The sequence below is a fragment of the Cottoperca gobio genome, chromosome 3 (genome assembly GCF_900634415.1).
Source record: "Cottoperca gobio chromosome 3, fCotGob3.1, whole genome shotgun sequence".
Taxonomy (NCBI): domain Eukaryota; kingdom Metazoa; phylum Chordata; class Actinopteri; order Perciformes; family Bovichtidae; genus Cottoperca; species Cottoperca gobio.
Genome location: NC_041357.1, coordinates 11,467,575 through 11,484,357, shown reverse-complemented (window position 1 = coordinate 11,484,357; position 16,783 = coordinate 11,467,575). Strand labels below are relative to the sequence as shown.

The following is a 16,783-nucleotide window of genomic DNA, read 5'->3' as shown; positions in this document are numbered from 1 at the left end:
TCCTTCTGCATTCATCACCATCCATGAGCGTCCGTCGTGTAGTATCTCCTGTCTGTTCCCACAACAGGCAATCAGGAGCTGTCAGGATGCCAACTGTGCTTCATCCTGATGTGTCGTTTCCCATCCACACACAATTGATTGTGCGTGATTTCATTGTCGCCGTTTTACTAACATATGCAAGTAGAAAAGCAACTTGTCACTCTTGTCCATGCACGATGGAGAGGCAGGTTACTGACATTTGTTTGGAGCAGACGCTTTAGAGTGACTCTAAAGTGCATGTTGCTGATCTTCCTGAGCGTTGTTGTAAAAAACAAAGCAAGAATTGGCTTCTGTGATGAGTGAGAAATGTAGTCATTTGGCGGAGGTGACTTCTCCTCGCCTCAGTTGTACTCTAAACAGCAGCTGCGCCCCAGGGCCCATCCGCTGATAGTCATAGATGTTTAGAAGGGCGTTCTTTGTGCAACATCTGGTCTGCACCCGGAGTGGTTTAGCAGTTAAAAATATCCCTCCCCTGGCTAAGAGCTATCAGAGATGTTAAGCCCTGCTGAGGTAGCTTAACATACTTAAAGGTGTCTGTTGGCTGTGGATCAATGCCACAAATACACTGCAATGACTCCAATGTGTTTCTGTTTGCATCTTTGTTCTCAACAATGAACTGATTTTGTTCTTACTGCCAACATCATGTCAATTTAACAATAAACCGTTGTGTCATTCTGGGACAGCAGTTGTATTCAAAGAGTTTTACTGTAGGCACTGAGTGGTTACAAGGTCAGGATATGCTCTTTCTGTCATCTCCCGCACCCGAGAGCCATTTTACAGCCCAGTAGCTAAAATAAGAACCCTTGTCTGAGGCCGACTTCTGCGGAACGCCACCCATCCGTCTTCTGTCTGTCCGTGTGATGTGTGTGCAACACAAGCAGTTACGCGTCGGTGACAGTGTGTATGCTTTTGTGGTTGCCATTGTTCTGCACACGTATCATAGAGTTCAGAATTACTGATGCATTCGCACGTCTCTCTGATGTTCATTACATGTTTCAGTGTGCCAAAGGTTTATTGGATTTTTTTTTATATAGCTCCGTTAACTGGTGCAATTGTTTTACGTTTATGTAAACAGACGCCTGTTTGGATCAGATGGAAACTGAACATATTTGATGAAAGAAGGTTTGGACAAGTTTTATGGTCCAACATCATTTCTGTTATGGCAGTCACTGCCAGTCTCCCCTCCCCTTGGTGAAAAAGACAAATATGTTGTGATGACAGTGCCAGACTGTGCATTTCATCATTTCCTCAGTATGTCAGGCTTGTCAGGCTTCATGCATGATGAAGTGCCTCAGTGACTTCTTTATTAGATTCCAACACACAGTCATTAATTTATCTTGTTTTCATTCTTGTCAATCCTGGAAGACCTCCCACCTGTCAGCCCCTGACAGAATGAAGGTTGCTGTTACCTTTCACTGTGGAGCGAGCAAACATGTTTTTCAATACTGACAGGACCTACACATTTCCTGTTTAGTATGAAATAAATAAACTATGTTTCCCTCCCTCCTAGTTGATTGTACAATTTAAACCTGCAAGTTTATATGTATTTCCAGATAAACACCCACATAAATTGGGTATGCCTCTTTTTATATCTTCCCCTATCATGTCTTGCAAATGTTGTATTTAAACATTGAGGTTCGCTTTGTGAAATACTTAAATCGGCCCCATTTATGATCACATCCCATATTTTTAACCCAATAAAAAGCAAACTCCCTCTTGGCGTAGGATTTAAAGAATTCATGCTGTGGTTTTCATGCAACATGCACAGCCACTTAAGAACAAAACTAAAGCACCACTCCTCAAAGCTACACTTCACAATGATGTAGGCTGCATTTGAGAGATAGAATAATCTTATTGTTGCCTTTATTAAGACTGATATTGAGGGTCGTTTGGAGGGAATGCGTTCTGCATTTGTCTCTTATGCAACTAATTGTTGTTTACTTCCCGTCAGTTTCCATGGTGTTGCCTTCGCTCATGCACATGAACTCGCTCGCACATACAGAGTGCATTAATGTGTTAATAATCAAACATAACCAATGCTTTACCGATGGGAGATTTATTTTCTCGTGCTAAACCCTCTGAACATTTTGGTCCAGCAGTGCTTTCTCAGAACCCCAGGAGAAATCGCTCCACTGACTTTTTAATCCAATCTTAAAAGTAAAAAGTAAACCCTGAAATTGGATGCATAACACTCAAATAAGTGAATGTCTAGTTTTTTTTAAAGCTTTAATCTAGCATTAGAACATTTCTGAAGAAAAATATCACATTAAAACCATATGACTTACAGAAATACAGAAATAGTCTAAATCTAAAAATATATTTTGTATTTTCTTATTACACTGATTTACTTTACAGTAGCCCCGCAATGAATCCTACTGCAGTACAGTTGGTAATATTCAGTGTTTGTTGACACTGTCAGAGAAGTGTTGATGTAACTCTGTTCTGTTGTATTTAACTGCATTATAATTAATAATTTACACAGGAGGTATACAGCATATAGGAAAAATTATTGATTCCGATAAATCACCAGTTTGTCCCCATGTTCAAAACTTACCAGATGAATAAATGAAGAGCTCTCTTCTGCAGAGCCAACAACAAAGGTAGGACGTATTGCAGTTGTGCACGGTAACTCAGTCAGAGCTACATGACTTTAAAGAGTTCCTTCTGTGTTTGACTTAGTGGAGTTTTGTTTAAATTGTTCATTTGAAATCCTCTCAAAGTACAACATATCAATAAGGCGGGAATACTTTACTGTAAGACTATAACATTAAGTGTGTAGGCTGAATAGCAGGATTTGCTGTAATAGAGGAAGCCCTTAGAAATATTCTCCCCTGAAGCTCTGAAACCTTCAATTAGGGAATTAATTATCACTTACGCTGCAGCTGGCCTTAAAGGGAGCACGAACAGAAAGAGGCTTTGAACTGCATAAAGTGCATATTGTACATATTGTACAGAAGGATTTTACAGCTTGGAAATACATTTAGACCTTGACTAAGCACATACTTCTCTAAGCCAATAACTCTAATAGACATTATTGCCTTTTTTTGGACTACTTCATTACCCTGCCACTCCCAGATTCACCCTGGATCTGAGATTCTCATCGCCATTGATTGTCTTCCTTCACACTTTACTCTTCATCTGGCTCGGCATCTTAACACCTCACTGGCTGAAATTGGGTTTTAGTTTTTTTGGCTCAACAAACTTGATTTCGCGCTGTCTGATATTGAAATTCATAAAAGCCCCAAGAATAGGATTGTGGTCGTTCTGTCTCTGTGTGCTCAGGATACAAAACTGTAACAGATGTGTTGACAGGAAAGGTGGAGTTAGTAAAGGTGCCATTAATGTCCTTTTAAAAGAATACTCTACTCCCTTTGGATGGTCATACACTAGTAAATATACATCTGTAACAGTCAGTGCATTTGTTAGAATTATTCAGAAATGAAGGACTTTAATTTACTTTTTTTAAGTGTACCTGCGTTCTTTCAACCTGACTTGTGTACTTCAATTTCAGGTATTGATTTCCCACAACGACTTTCACCAACCCCCAAAGACTGGGCGTGAACTTGTTGAATTCAAAGAGGGAGAAGTAGGGGAAATAATGGCGTGATGAGAATGAGAGTCCCATGTGTCATTCTGGTCTACTGATTCTGATTTCAGTGTAGAAATTGGGATCTCTGCCTCTTTTGTGATGTATGTGTGATCCTTTTGATTGTTCATGATTGCAAAATGTCAAATCTGTAGAGAATAGCCTGCTCTTTGACTCCAAAACCAAGCATTTACTGCTGATCTCCCAATCTTCTGCCTACCAAGCTCCTTTGTAGATGTGCCAGATACATCTCCAATAGCTCTTCTTTCCTCATCTATGTGTTTTCATGACAGTCCATGCAACATGCATGGTTTAGCCAGTGTCCCGTAATGCCTGTAGGCAGCACACGTCCAGCATAGGTACGATGTGTTTCTGTCGGTCTCACTGACTTTTGACAGCATTAGTATAAAGTTTGGTTTATAGTGCAGTATGTGTAAATGTCGAAGTTGATAGTTCAAATAAAACTGCTGTTGTGCAGCACAGTTATTTTGTTTAGCATTAGGAATTGTAGCTGTTGTCTTGTCGGTGTAAAGATGTGTGCATTTCAATAATTACTATTTCGACTGCTCCTTTAGCACCAGGCCTCCTAGCATTTCATTCGTTATTCTTCCTCTTTGTGTACAGTTGTTGTTTCAGAGATAAATGTTAACTGATTAGGACCTGCCTCTGAATCATAATCTAGTCATGTAACGATACATATTTACATAAATTGTATTAATAAATTAAACTATGCCGGAAAAAATGTCTTTGTAAAATATACCAGTATTTTCGGCCCTGATTAGTCAATTATGGTAATTAATTTCTATGCTGTAAAGAATGAAAGCTTAAAATAAAAAACAGCTGATGCACCCAGGTTAGATCTTATCTGTTGGTATATACAGTTACAGTCTAAATGGAAAATATGAGAATATAATGGAGCAGAGGTGACCTAAAGGTTAAAGAAGCTAGCTTGTGACTGGAAGGTCGGCGGTAGGATACATTTGCGTGGGGGAAGTGAAGCAGCGCCTCCACCACTGAGGTGCCCTTCAGCAGCCTTGACTGTGGTTGTACTGGGCAGCTTACAGGTGTGAATGTGTAGCCGTAAGAGATCATTCCTCTCGATGAAGCTCCCCCTGAATAAATAAGTTATTAAAACATTTTTTTTAATGAGCGTGGTCGGATGCATTAATTGTGTCCACATTTTCACAGTGGAAAATAATTAATTTTATGTTGCCAATCCAAACACAGCCCTTTGTCAGGCTTGAACCATATAAGAAGGTATAGCCCTCTGGCCAGCTCCAAAATGTGAGCCAGTTTCAGTTTTTTTTTTTAATTACTTAAACTGACTGCTTGAAAATATGTAACTGTAGTATTTTTGATCCAAGGTGAAAGGCAACCATTCTGCAGCCAGTACACTAATTAAGATGAATCTAGAGGGAGATCCTTAAAGCCTTCTGCATATTCCATTAAGCCGCTCATTGTTATTCTATACCTGATTTGAATTAAGAATAGTAGAACCCAACTGTGTGATTTAACTACATGTGTGATGTGATGTTACTCTGAGGCAGGGTAGACAGTCGTTACGCCTGTCCGTAGCTCTCTGCAGCACAGTTCTTTTCTGCTAATCTCCGTCCAATGATGGACACATTCATTCATTAGCATTCATATAATTATAAGCTCTGCTGGCAAAGCCAAGCGGATGATGTAGGGTTTGGTGAATTGAACAAACCACTCTTCACAAAGAAGGCATGGTGCAACCACTGGGTTAACTGCTTTATTATTTTTATAAAGAAAATGTTGTTTGGAGGCACAATAAGATCAGCAGTCACACTTTCCTCTCATTTATGCTATTTGGAAATGAACAAAGAAACTGCTTCCATTAGCATCCAACTCCCTCCATTCTTGTGTTTTGACCACTGAGACATTATTGCTCTCTTGCAATCATTTGGCCTCATCACACTCTGGTAATAAGTGTTGAGATTGGCAGTACAGCACTTCTGTTCAATACATGGTGCTGAGCAAGGGTGTGGAAAATGAAGCTCACATCCAGTCGATTTGAATGGAGAGTTGTGATTAATTGGAATCGATGGTGTTGGCATCGACACCCACTACTTCCCTTCTACAGTGCACCGCCTCGACCCACACTTAATGTGCTTATGTACACATAACACACACGCATGAACTCACACATATTCAAGATATCATAACGTGAAGCATCCACTTCATTAACACCGGCTGCATCTTAAGTCATGCCTGTGTGAGTTAAGGATCTACAGCGCACGCACGCACGCACGCACACACACTTAATTCAGAGCAAACTGATGAACTCAGCCTGGAGAGATGGGATGAGGCTGAAGGAACAAAGAATTAGAGCTGCATCTAGAGTCACTGCAGACTTAAAAACTGAAGTTGTGAAGGAGAAGATGTTTTCTCTCCTCTCTGCAAATGTTCAGTCTTTGTGGGACCATAATTGTTTTGTCGTGTCTTCTGCAGATGACTTTCAGGAATCTCTCCTGTGACCTCTTTGGGCCAAAAGTCAAGTCTCGAGCAGTTACAAAACGTTGTGGTTACATCTCGCCATCAGATCTGGGGCACAAACTCACGCCGTCGTCCTCATGTCATTGCTCCGTGGGGTTTCAGTAAAAGCTAGTCAATGCCATAGTTAGCTTGGAGGTTACGACTACAAGTGTTCATTGTGCTTTGTTAATGCATGTAGATACGAGTGCTATGTAAAATAATCAAAGTATTGTTGTGTGTCGAGTAAGATTAGACACAGTGTGTATGTTGAGCAGATATTGGCCTTTTATTTGAGATTGAGTTTATTAGCATTCATGCATCTATGCTCATACATGTACATTTACAAACACAAGCGTACACTTACATACAACCATGCATACATAAAAAAAGCCATAAAACAACAAACAAAGACTTCAGCTATCAACCTTTAATTTCATCTTTTATTAAATATAAGCTACCAGCCACCCCATATTGTTCACTTTGAAAATTGAATAAAGTATATTAATATGTCCTTAACACAAAAATAAGATAATGCCAAAGTAAAATAAAAAAGGATCAACACAACTGGAAAGATAAAAGACCATCTGCGAGTATATTACCGTACAATTTATAGAGTAAAAAGACATTCAGATTCAGTGAAGTCATTATTCGAGTAAACACCATCATATAACTACCATTATATCCACCTGACTACATCTACATAAAGTGCAGTGAAATTTCTTTTTTTTAAACATTTGAATAAATCTTCATTGAAAGCCTGATATACATCCCAGAATTCCCCCTAAAGTTGGCTAGACTGATTACCCACCCTGCTCTACAGCTGCTAATCATAAAAAGAACAAGTATTATATTCAGTGGGGAGCCTCAGTGACTCTAATCTAAATGATTCAGCTGAGGCCTTTTTCCTACCGTGGCATGATTATACAGCTGATGATTGGCAGCTTTGATACAAAAATATCAGTACTGGAATCGGCTAAGCCCATATTAGCTGAACTATTGTGCTGAGATATTCTACGAGAAGCTGTGTGCATTGGCCCGAGCCAGACGGGAATCTGTAGCTGTTGGGGCCTTATCTTAAAGTGTGATTTACCCTGGAGCCATTCTTGGCAGGTGATTTGAGGAGCTGTCTTTAGCTGAGAGAGGGCAGAGACGGCAAATCATCACTCAGCATCACTTCCTGTGTAAAAACACAGCTTCAGCAGGCAAACTTGCATTCATAAATAGATAAACAAACGCTGAAATGAGCTACTTTTTGTTTCGTCCTCCATCAGACATTTTTACCCACCCGTTTCTCTTTTATACACACACATCACCAAGGAGACAACCACAGGCAGCCCAAAAACTCAAGAGACCCTCTATGGTAATAACACAACATGATGTTCTTTTTATTGTGGATGGAGTGGCCTTCTTACTTTTTTTAAAAAACAACTCAACCTTCTTCACTAATAAACCCAAGAATACCATTTGCAGTTCACACATTGTAAGTTGTTTTTAATTTAAGCCATTGTTTGCGATTGTTTTTGAACGCGGCCCGCCAGTCTTGGTTTCAGATCAATGGTTTCAAACGCAGGAAATAATTATTTTGCGTTGAGATGAAAGTCGGGGTACAGCAGCACAAACAGCCTGTGGATCCAGCCTTTTTTAATTAGTGCTGTGTGTCTCCTGCTCCGCGTGGAAAATTAACATCCACCATCGTTGATAAGTGATTGTGCTAACTGCGTGTAGGTGGTTGTGTGTGTGTGCATGAGGACTTGTGTGTGCAAGAGGTCTGGGGTGGGGGGTGCGTTGCATTTTCTGGCCTTGTTCACTCATTTCAATCTATCCTGAATACGGACTGCAAGATGTCACTTTCAGTACTCTGTTGTGTTTTCCAGATCTAAAGATTAGATCTAGTTTTAAACAGATACTCCAGGTTTGTATAACTTCCCTAGCTGTGGTGTTAAAGGTTCAAGTTTGTTTTTCCAGCCTGGCTCGGTGAAAGTATGGCTTACTTCCAAATATTTAGAAAATAAATACAGTTGAAAGTTAAATTGAACAGTCTTGCCGGAATAACAGAAGTAGCTATTTTCTCAAAGTCAAATGCCAGAGTCGCATCGCTCATACCAAGAAACTGTTTACTCAACAGTTTCTCAGGGCCTTTAAATGCTTTAATGTACATATATGGAAGAACATTTGACTTCTTGTTGTTCATGAGCTTTATTTCTTACCTCTGAAATGTTACAGAACTATATGTTTATTTGTTGAGGTTGGAAGTGAGTGCTGGTTTTACATTCCCTCTCGTCTCTGTCTTTCAGGGATGCCCAGGTTCGCCAGCCAGCCATCGCCGGCCACTGTGCATCTAGGGAACAACCAGGTGATGGCATGTGAGGTCAACTCAGATCTGGTGCCCTTCACCAGATGGGAGAAAGACCGCCTGCCGCTGGAGCTGAGCACCAGGATGGTCCTGCTGCCCAGCGGAGCCCTGGTGATCACCAACGCCTCGGAGGCAGACGCCGGCCTTTACCGCTGTCTGGTGGAAAATGTGGGGTCGTCCAAGTCCAGCGACGAGGCCCAGCTCCAAGTACTGCCAGGTAATTTGAGCCAATAAAGTTTTGTTAGACAACGGGTGAAATGTTATCCAGTGAGCAGATGTAGGATAGTTATATGATTTCAGATTGGTTGGACACTGTACTCTCTTTGTAATAGTGAAAGCATTCTTTTTGCTTGTCCTCAATACATCCCTTTGAACTAAATGTTTCACATCCTTGATACAGTGCGATTATGTTAGAGCTTCTTTTGTAGAACCAATTGTGCTGTAGTGATTAAAGTAGTACATGGTGTCGTCTTTGGGGTTGCTCACCACCTATAGCATGAAGAAATCGGCTGTAGTGATGGTTGAATGCCGTAAGGAGTGGGAGAACTCCCGGTGGGGTTATCAGTAATGCTGCAGTAACTCAGTTGTAGCTCAAAAAGGGCCTGAATTCCTTTGTGGCAGTGTCTCGTCTCCCCCCTCTAGAAGTTTTATTTACTGAGTTGTTAAGCACCAGGCTCCTGGCAGCACAAAGAAGATATTAGAGGTCATAAATCAGACTACAACAAGACCCCAGTGGGGGTCTGTATCTCTGTATGTCTCCTACAAGGATGTGTGGTGGAGTGGCAAAAGGCTGGATGCATACCGAAGGAAAACTCATAAAGCTGTGTGAGGAAATTGAAAGACATTTTGTTTGGATGCATGCTACCAGATGTTGAAGCGACATAAATACATTTATAGTTATTTGGTTTCTTTGAAGTCGAAACAAATCGGCTTTAGGAATAAAGTAACTTGGGCGTTTGCGGGGGAGACGTTGAGCGTTGAAAGGATTTCATACATTTCTGTTTCTTAACTAAAATCCTGGTTTAGGCTTTATAGAATTATGATCTAAGATGAAGTGATAGTGCTGTGTATGTGCTGTGGTCACACATGACCCCCCCCTGTTATTGCAGGACGCCGTTAGTTGCAGCTGGAATTATACGGGATCACTTTGAACTCTTAAAAAGCGGAGACCTCAGCTGTCTCAGACGTCAACATGGACATTATTCATCTGACCATTCTTGGTTTGGGTGTCAGGAAGGACTGTCCATCCGACATGAGTTCTTTTGAAGTTTTTAAGACAGATGACACCCGTTACGTAGAAGCTTACTGCTCTGCTTCACTTTCTCACCCCAACCTCAACCTCAGCCTTAACCCTGACATTTTTGTTTTTCCCATCTTAAGAAACTGGAGAAGAGAGGAAGCTGGAGTTCTTGGTGCAGCCTGCGGCAGTCTCCAAGGCGGTGGGCGCCGGCGTGCTGCTGCCCTGCGTCGCCACTGGTTACCCCGCGCCGCACGTTCGTTGGATGTTTGGAGACAAGCTTCTAGAAGAAAGGTATGAGCATGAACTTTGTATCTCAGCTGTATTCACCATACCATTTGAGAAATAAAAGAAAGAATGCCTTAACAATGCTACAGGTTTTCTTGGGCATGTTTCTGCTCTTGGTCTGGTGTTCTATAACTTATAGCAACCTTTCAAACTCACATTTACCCATCAAAGATGACAATAGTTACCTAAAATAACCATAAACTGCTGTGTTCAGCATTCCCTGGCTCGCACACATTGTTACCTTTTTGAAAATCAACACAGACCATAATGTGCTGCTCCTTTGTGCCCGGGGCCTCCGGACTCCAGAAGCTAACCTGTTAGTCCTGGCGCCTGCTCCCTGAGGTGTTTAATGCTTTTCTGCCACTGCTACTCAGAGAGCCTCAGAGGAGCCCCGGATGTGCCAACAGAGCCACTTCAGCTGGGAGACGAGTCTGCAGGGTTTGCCAGCTGAGGGGGAAGTTCACAAATTAAGAGCCAAGAGAGAGTGTCACAGCGCCTGTGCTCTCACTCCTCTGGCTCTCATTAGTTCAGGCAGAGCAGCTCAAATCCCTCAGTAAATCGCAGTGGACTGGGGAAGTTTGATTCTCACCAATTAAGAAAGCACTTTGTTGACCCAAACTCTGTGTACCGGTCTTGTAGAATAATAACTTTGCGACTTGTGGGGTAGACTGAAATAGGACTCATTCATCTAAATCAAGCTCCACAATGGGATTTCTACCTTCAGTGAAATTAAACATAAGGTCATCACATTGGTAAGCACAAGGCTCCTGTGTGCTGTGAGCTAGAATTACATTACACTTTTCCAACCTTTAGTTCCAAGCACAGCGCCACATCTCAAGTTAAATGTCTTATACTTATTTATCTACCTTTTTATTAATTACAAAACACTATACACCGTGCATATTTGCCCCTCTAGGGTATCGCCACTAGTAATTAGCAAGCATACTCTGAACAACCAGGGAAGTCTTTACGATATTGAAGTGGACCTCCATGCTCCTGCCTCCAGAGCAGAAATTGATTGTGTGGCGAATACATTACCGCCATTGTTCTTTTGATTTTAATACGACATTGACAATTAAAAAGAATAGCAGTGGAACTTTCTTTTTTCTCCTTGAGCATCTCCTGTCCCTCTCAGGCATTACATGAGAGATAGAAGAGCTGCTGTCAATTAAAAATCTGTGTGGCATACAGTCTAGGGGAGAGAGAAAGGCGAATCTGCAAAGAGTGCCTAATTGGTCTTTGGTGCACAGCACAAACAGGGCCTTGAAAGTGGAGACGCAAAGCTGTAGACATGAGACGAAAGTTTATAAAGATGTGTCAAAGCTACCAATTGAAGGCAGGGTGACTCACTGACAGCGGGGATTATCACATTGAGCTTCTGCTGCCGCTGCTTCAACTTGGTCATGTCTCTTGTTTTCTTTTTTTTTATCTCTCTCTGTCTGTGTTCACAAAAGCAGAAAGCCAGTTTCACTCTGAGCCCCAGATAATATAGGTGATTCCAAAAGAAGGGCAACATTAAACCCGTGTATGGTGGTTTTAGACGATACTGATTCTTGGATGTCAAATTCTCCTCCTTTGCAATTCTTTTCTAGTCGTTTCCTGTAGCTGACTGACTCCTCAGAAGTACTTTAGGACACTTTTAAAGACACAGCGGAATCCTTCAAAAGTCTTCTCAAAGACAGATTTCTGGTATAAGTTGGGTTTCTGTCTTAAGTCTTTGAAGAGTCTCATTAGTACGTTTTTCATAACCTTCCAGAAGACAGACAATGCCGTTTCTTTTGTATCACCTGTCCATATTTCCATGTAGGAGTTAACGGCTGCGATAAAACTCTTTGATGTCTGCAATGACAGATGGGGACAGAGATAAGACCTGAAATGGAAATTTAGAACAGGTGGTTGTCTAACTCTCAGTTGCAGTGAAGTTGATTTCTCTCAGTTGAAGTACTTTACAGTTTACTCTTAAAAGTCCAGTATGCTGGCATCATATAACACAATGTTTTTGTCTTTTGAGGTGGTCAGATTAGGCGATCATAGTCATACGTTGTTGCTGTGACTTGGCAGAGACCCGTTGGACCCCGACCAATCATAGCTCACATACATGTAGGTGATTGGGAAGGAGATGCAAGGATGACACTTTTCCATCTGACACCACTAACAACAAATGTTTATGCAGTGTGTGAGTCGATAGCATACCGACACGAAATTAAAACAAAATTCCTCTTTCGCTTTGCACAGGTGTGCCCAATAACTTGGAAGAGTATCCGCTTTGTGGGTTAAAATCACGGACACCTATTGTAAGAGACGAGTAGAAATTCAGACATGCTGGTCTTGTTGTCGGGACATCATGAATGCCTTCCGCTATGACACTTTACACATAAATAAATCGAGCAATACAGATACCCCGCGTTTGTCGCGTCAGACCATTATCAGGTTGATATTGTTTAGTCCGATCACAGCTTTGTATCTATATATTAAAAATCTGCAAACCAATGAGTTTATTGTAATATAAATTAAAGTTTGACCAAGATTGTTGGTCGTCTAATACCTGTTTGTTTTTTTAGACGTGAATATAGTTTTTTTTAATAGAGATGTAGGGGATGCTACTCAGATCTATTATGCTCTAGTGTGAAATTATTCAGCTGAGGTATCTCCACACCGTATCTTAAATGAAAGATTGATATTGCGGTATCAGTTTGAACTTTGGCTTATTCTGCTGTGACATGCTGTTTAAGCATTCACCCGATCCTAGCCTCCTATTCATTTAGGATCCGAGCAAGTCTATTGCCAAGGACACCGAGCTCACCATTTATTCTGATTAAGCTCAGCAGCACCGTGACAGTATATGTGACACTTGAAGCTGTTCAGTCAACATATTAAAAATGCATTCGTAGCAAAAATGCCCTGTGTGTTATCGATAGTGGGTGCCGGCGTGGCCAGAGAAGCAGTCGTTTGGATTTCTCACACATGGTCCTGATGACACTCATGAAAAGAGCAGTCATCTTTTGTTCTTGGGAGTATCACTCTATCACCTAATAGAATTCCCCAGCAGTCAATAAAATGGATGAATTATGCATGTCTGCCAGCAACAGGGAATTGACAGAGCATGTAAATCAACCCCCTTCCAAAGCCTCCAAGCCATCCGTCTCCTTGTCTTCTCCCCTTCATTTAAATATGATTGTGTATATTGCATTTGTTTGTGTATAGAGGGAGAAGCGTGGTGTTGGAAATTTGTTTGCAATTGGACTATTATTGGACTGCTGTGTAACCCTCTTTCACATCACCTTATTCACTTCTTTCTGGGTGAGAGAGGAAAAGGAATACACACACACACACACACACACACACACACACACAGTACATACAAATGCATAGGCACACTTGTTTCCATGGGAAGTCTTTCTTTTATTGAGCTACAATGGGAAACACATGAAGGAAATGAAAAATGGCTTTTAACCCTATTGTCCAGTCAGAGCCCAAAGATGTTAGCTTCGGGGGTTTCAATCAAAATCCTGCTACTTTAACCTCTTAGAAAGCCGTATATCAGACCTATTCAATTAGCAGCCGGGTGGATACGGCCCTTCTGAACTTTTTTCTGGCCCGCAAGAGGTTTCCTGCAAATCGGGCTGGCATATATAGCTTAAATAAAACTAAAGCCTGATTCACACCAAATGCGGTGAAAACGCAGGTGTTTCCGTCCCACTCCGAGCTGCAGCGGCGTCCGGAGAAAACCGCACTCTGTCCGCACCTGCCATCGGCTCAGTCAAGCTCACGCTGCACGCTGGGTTTTGGCGGGACACAGAGAAAGTCACTCCTTTACTTTAGCTCGGCACGCTAACAACACGCTTCAAGATGTCTCTCTCCAAGCCAAAGAAACCTAAAGTTGATTCTGAAAATTGTCACTTCCAGAGCGAATGGACGGACACGTATTAATTTACTTTGCAACAAGTAAAAATCCGAACAACGAATGTATTTCTGTGATGAAAGAATACAACGTGAAGAGGCACTACAAGTCAAGTCATGGCTCGTTTTCTGCCAGATTTCCCGTGGGCTCAGAGGAACGGAGAAGGGAAGTACAGGGACCGTTAGCATCATTTAACGGAGTCAAGTGGCTTTTGCTCGCTTTTGCACGGAACAAGAGAGCCACTGATAGCAGCCCTGCTTTGTGTTAGTCCTCTCCTCTCCTCCGCTGTGTCTGACTGACTAAGCCCCGCGAAGCAGAGGACAGAATGTGAACGTGCAAAGTAACGCAGTAAACACGGAAACATACACATAAACAAGATACATATCATTTAATAAAAGAGCACCTGTTCAATGTGAAAAGTTCTGAATATAAAAACCCCAAAAGTGTAATTTCTCTCACTGACTCAAACAGGCTCAACATGACAGAAGTGTGACATGTTTGTAGTTCTGTAGGAGTACATCACCTGACTTAATGTGATGCATTCTTAGTGTAATGCAAAGATACATCTGCTTTATGATTAAAATAAGCCTACTTACTGTTAAATTGTAAACATTTATAAGATATGTTTGTTATTGTGAGTCTGATGCTACTGTTTTACTTTGTTCTATTTGCATTTAGTATTTCATTTTATAGATATGGACTTGTTTTCAAAGCACCTTATATATGCTTGGAAGGGTTGAGGATATTATAAACAGGGCTACTTACTGGTAAAGTGGTGAATACTGTTTTATTATATTCATCTTTTGTTCTACATTAGTGGACATGGACCTGTTGGGAAAACAACTCTTGTCTCCTTGGCTTTAAAGATGCAACATTTTGCACTTTTGTGTGAAGCCTTGTAGCCAAAGCTTTCCTACTGTTCTGAATGGACCTGGTTGCTTTCTGTAATTAATTAAGGTGATACAATTAAAGTGAAAAAAGGGGATGCACAAGACTATTCATTTCATGTATTAGTAACTAGCAACACTACTGTAAGTAAGAGTTATTTGTAGTGATTCATTGACAAAGTATTGTGTGGCCCACAAACCCCCAGTGATTTTCCTGTTCGGCCCACTTGCTAATGAAGTTGAATAGCCCTGCCGTATATCATCAGACCTCATTTACCGATTGTCATAATTAAAAAGTCCAAAAAATAAAACTATCAAAGATGTTAAAAAAATCCCACCGTTTCCCCCTCAAATTCAAAACCGCTTTGAAGCACTGATATTCATTTAGTTTGCACTCTTTAGTATTGATAATATGTCCTGGTTTCCTTTTTCAAAAGAATATAAGTAAAGGAAGAGCGATGGTCCCAAATTGCTGTTTTATTGTCAATCTGTTGAGCCTTACATGTTTAGCCCTAGTTGACTTGGCGATACCTGTGGTGGCTGGTGAGAAGGTCAAGTAGGTTTTAATACTCGTAATACAATCTCAGAACCCCAAAAACGGGGTTGGATGTTGTAACAAATCTTACGGATTTTAACTAATGTGCAAGGAAATTCCTGATACACAAACGATTTGTTTTCAGTAGGAATTCTAGATGAATTGTATTGATGTGAAATTCTAACCACCGGCATGGTTTGAAGATTTTGATAGCACTGGCAGAGCTGCATGCGCACACAGAAGCATTTGTTCTTCTAATCTTGAAAAGACAGCATGGCCGAGCAAATGCCACTGCCATTTAAATTCCAACCAAGCTGACGGTCCTTCAGATGCAATCATCCATAATTGTGTGTATTTTTGAGTGAAGTCACAGAGTGACACTCAGAACTTTAACCTGCTGTGTTCTCCGCATCGTTTTAAGTGCAGTAACATTGTTAACACCCACACCGTCAGCTGCTGTCATTGATTTATTCATTCTCAATGTCAGTCTTAAGACATTCTGCACAATTCTGCTCTTTACATCTTGCTTTTAAATGGCCTCTGCAAAGAAATCATGGGTAGTGCATCTGAACCGTTCAGCCTGTCAGAGATACAACCTATCAATGTTAATGGCCTATGATTTTCACTTGCTCCTTACTTCAGAGGGACTATTAGTGGTGTTAATGAGGTGAGGTGAGTAGGGACGTGCACTCCCCGGCCACTTTTTATGCAATCCAGTACAATACAGCTCTGCACATATTCTTCCTGTCTGGAGCTTAAAATTGTTGTATACACTTTCTGAGAGGTGTTAATTCAACCGTGGGGGGATTTCTTTCTCGTTTTTTTACCGAGGTGGTGCTCTACAGGTCTCCATTATATTGAAATGTCTTTCTAATATTTTACATTTTGTAAATGTGGTGGGCTAAAGATTAGAAACGCCACTACCTCAATACTATACGGTGTCAATCAAAACCGAGCATTATTATCTGTGTGAAGGTGGAATTCATGGCTGAGCTGCTGTTTTGAATCGCATTAGATTTTGCAGGTGTATCTTTATAAAGTTTATATAAAAGTATTTCTCAAGGAAGGGTTAGGATCCATGTGAGTATTAATAGAAACTCGTCTGCTCCACATGTTTGCCTCACTGCGAGAGGTTGGCATGTACAGTACTGTAGATGTCCAGCACATCACATACACAGGAGGCCCTTATGGTCATAACTCTGCTTAAGAACTCACATTTCTTCAACACTGGTTATATGGTAGATGGCAGCAGCACAGTGGGTTAAGGTAATGGAGTACTTTTTTGCCGGTGTGTGTGGGAGGCTGAGAAAACAAGACAAGTAACATTGTTTTCTAGCAGTGGAGCATGGGAACTCTCCTCTTAGGATGTCTCTGTCTCCAGCACATCACAAAGACACACTGGCTCTCCTCAAAGCGCGTTTCCTGTCATAGCAACTGTTGTTCTTCTTTGCATTTATGTCA

The 16,783-nt window shown here is 41.1% G+C and overlaps 1 protein-coding gene across 17 annotated transcripts in view; it reads left to right on the top strand.

Annotated features, from left to right (window-relative positions):
- Positions 1-16,783, top strand: part of neo1a (neogenin 1a) — a 162,195-nt gene that overhangs the window by 85,553 nt on the left and 59,859 nt on the right. For all 17 annotated transcript variants that reach the window (XM_029460985.1, XM_029461053.1, XM_029460967.1 and 14 more), the window contains exons 3-4: positions 8,416-8,691; positions 9,855-10,005. In XM_029460985.1, the coding sequence (XP_029316845.1) occupies positions 8,416-8,691; positions 9,855-10,005 (427 nt within the window). The remainder of the gene's footprint in view (positions 1-8,415; positions 8,692-9,854; positions 10,006-16,783) is intronic.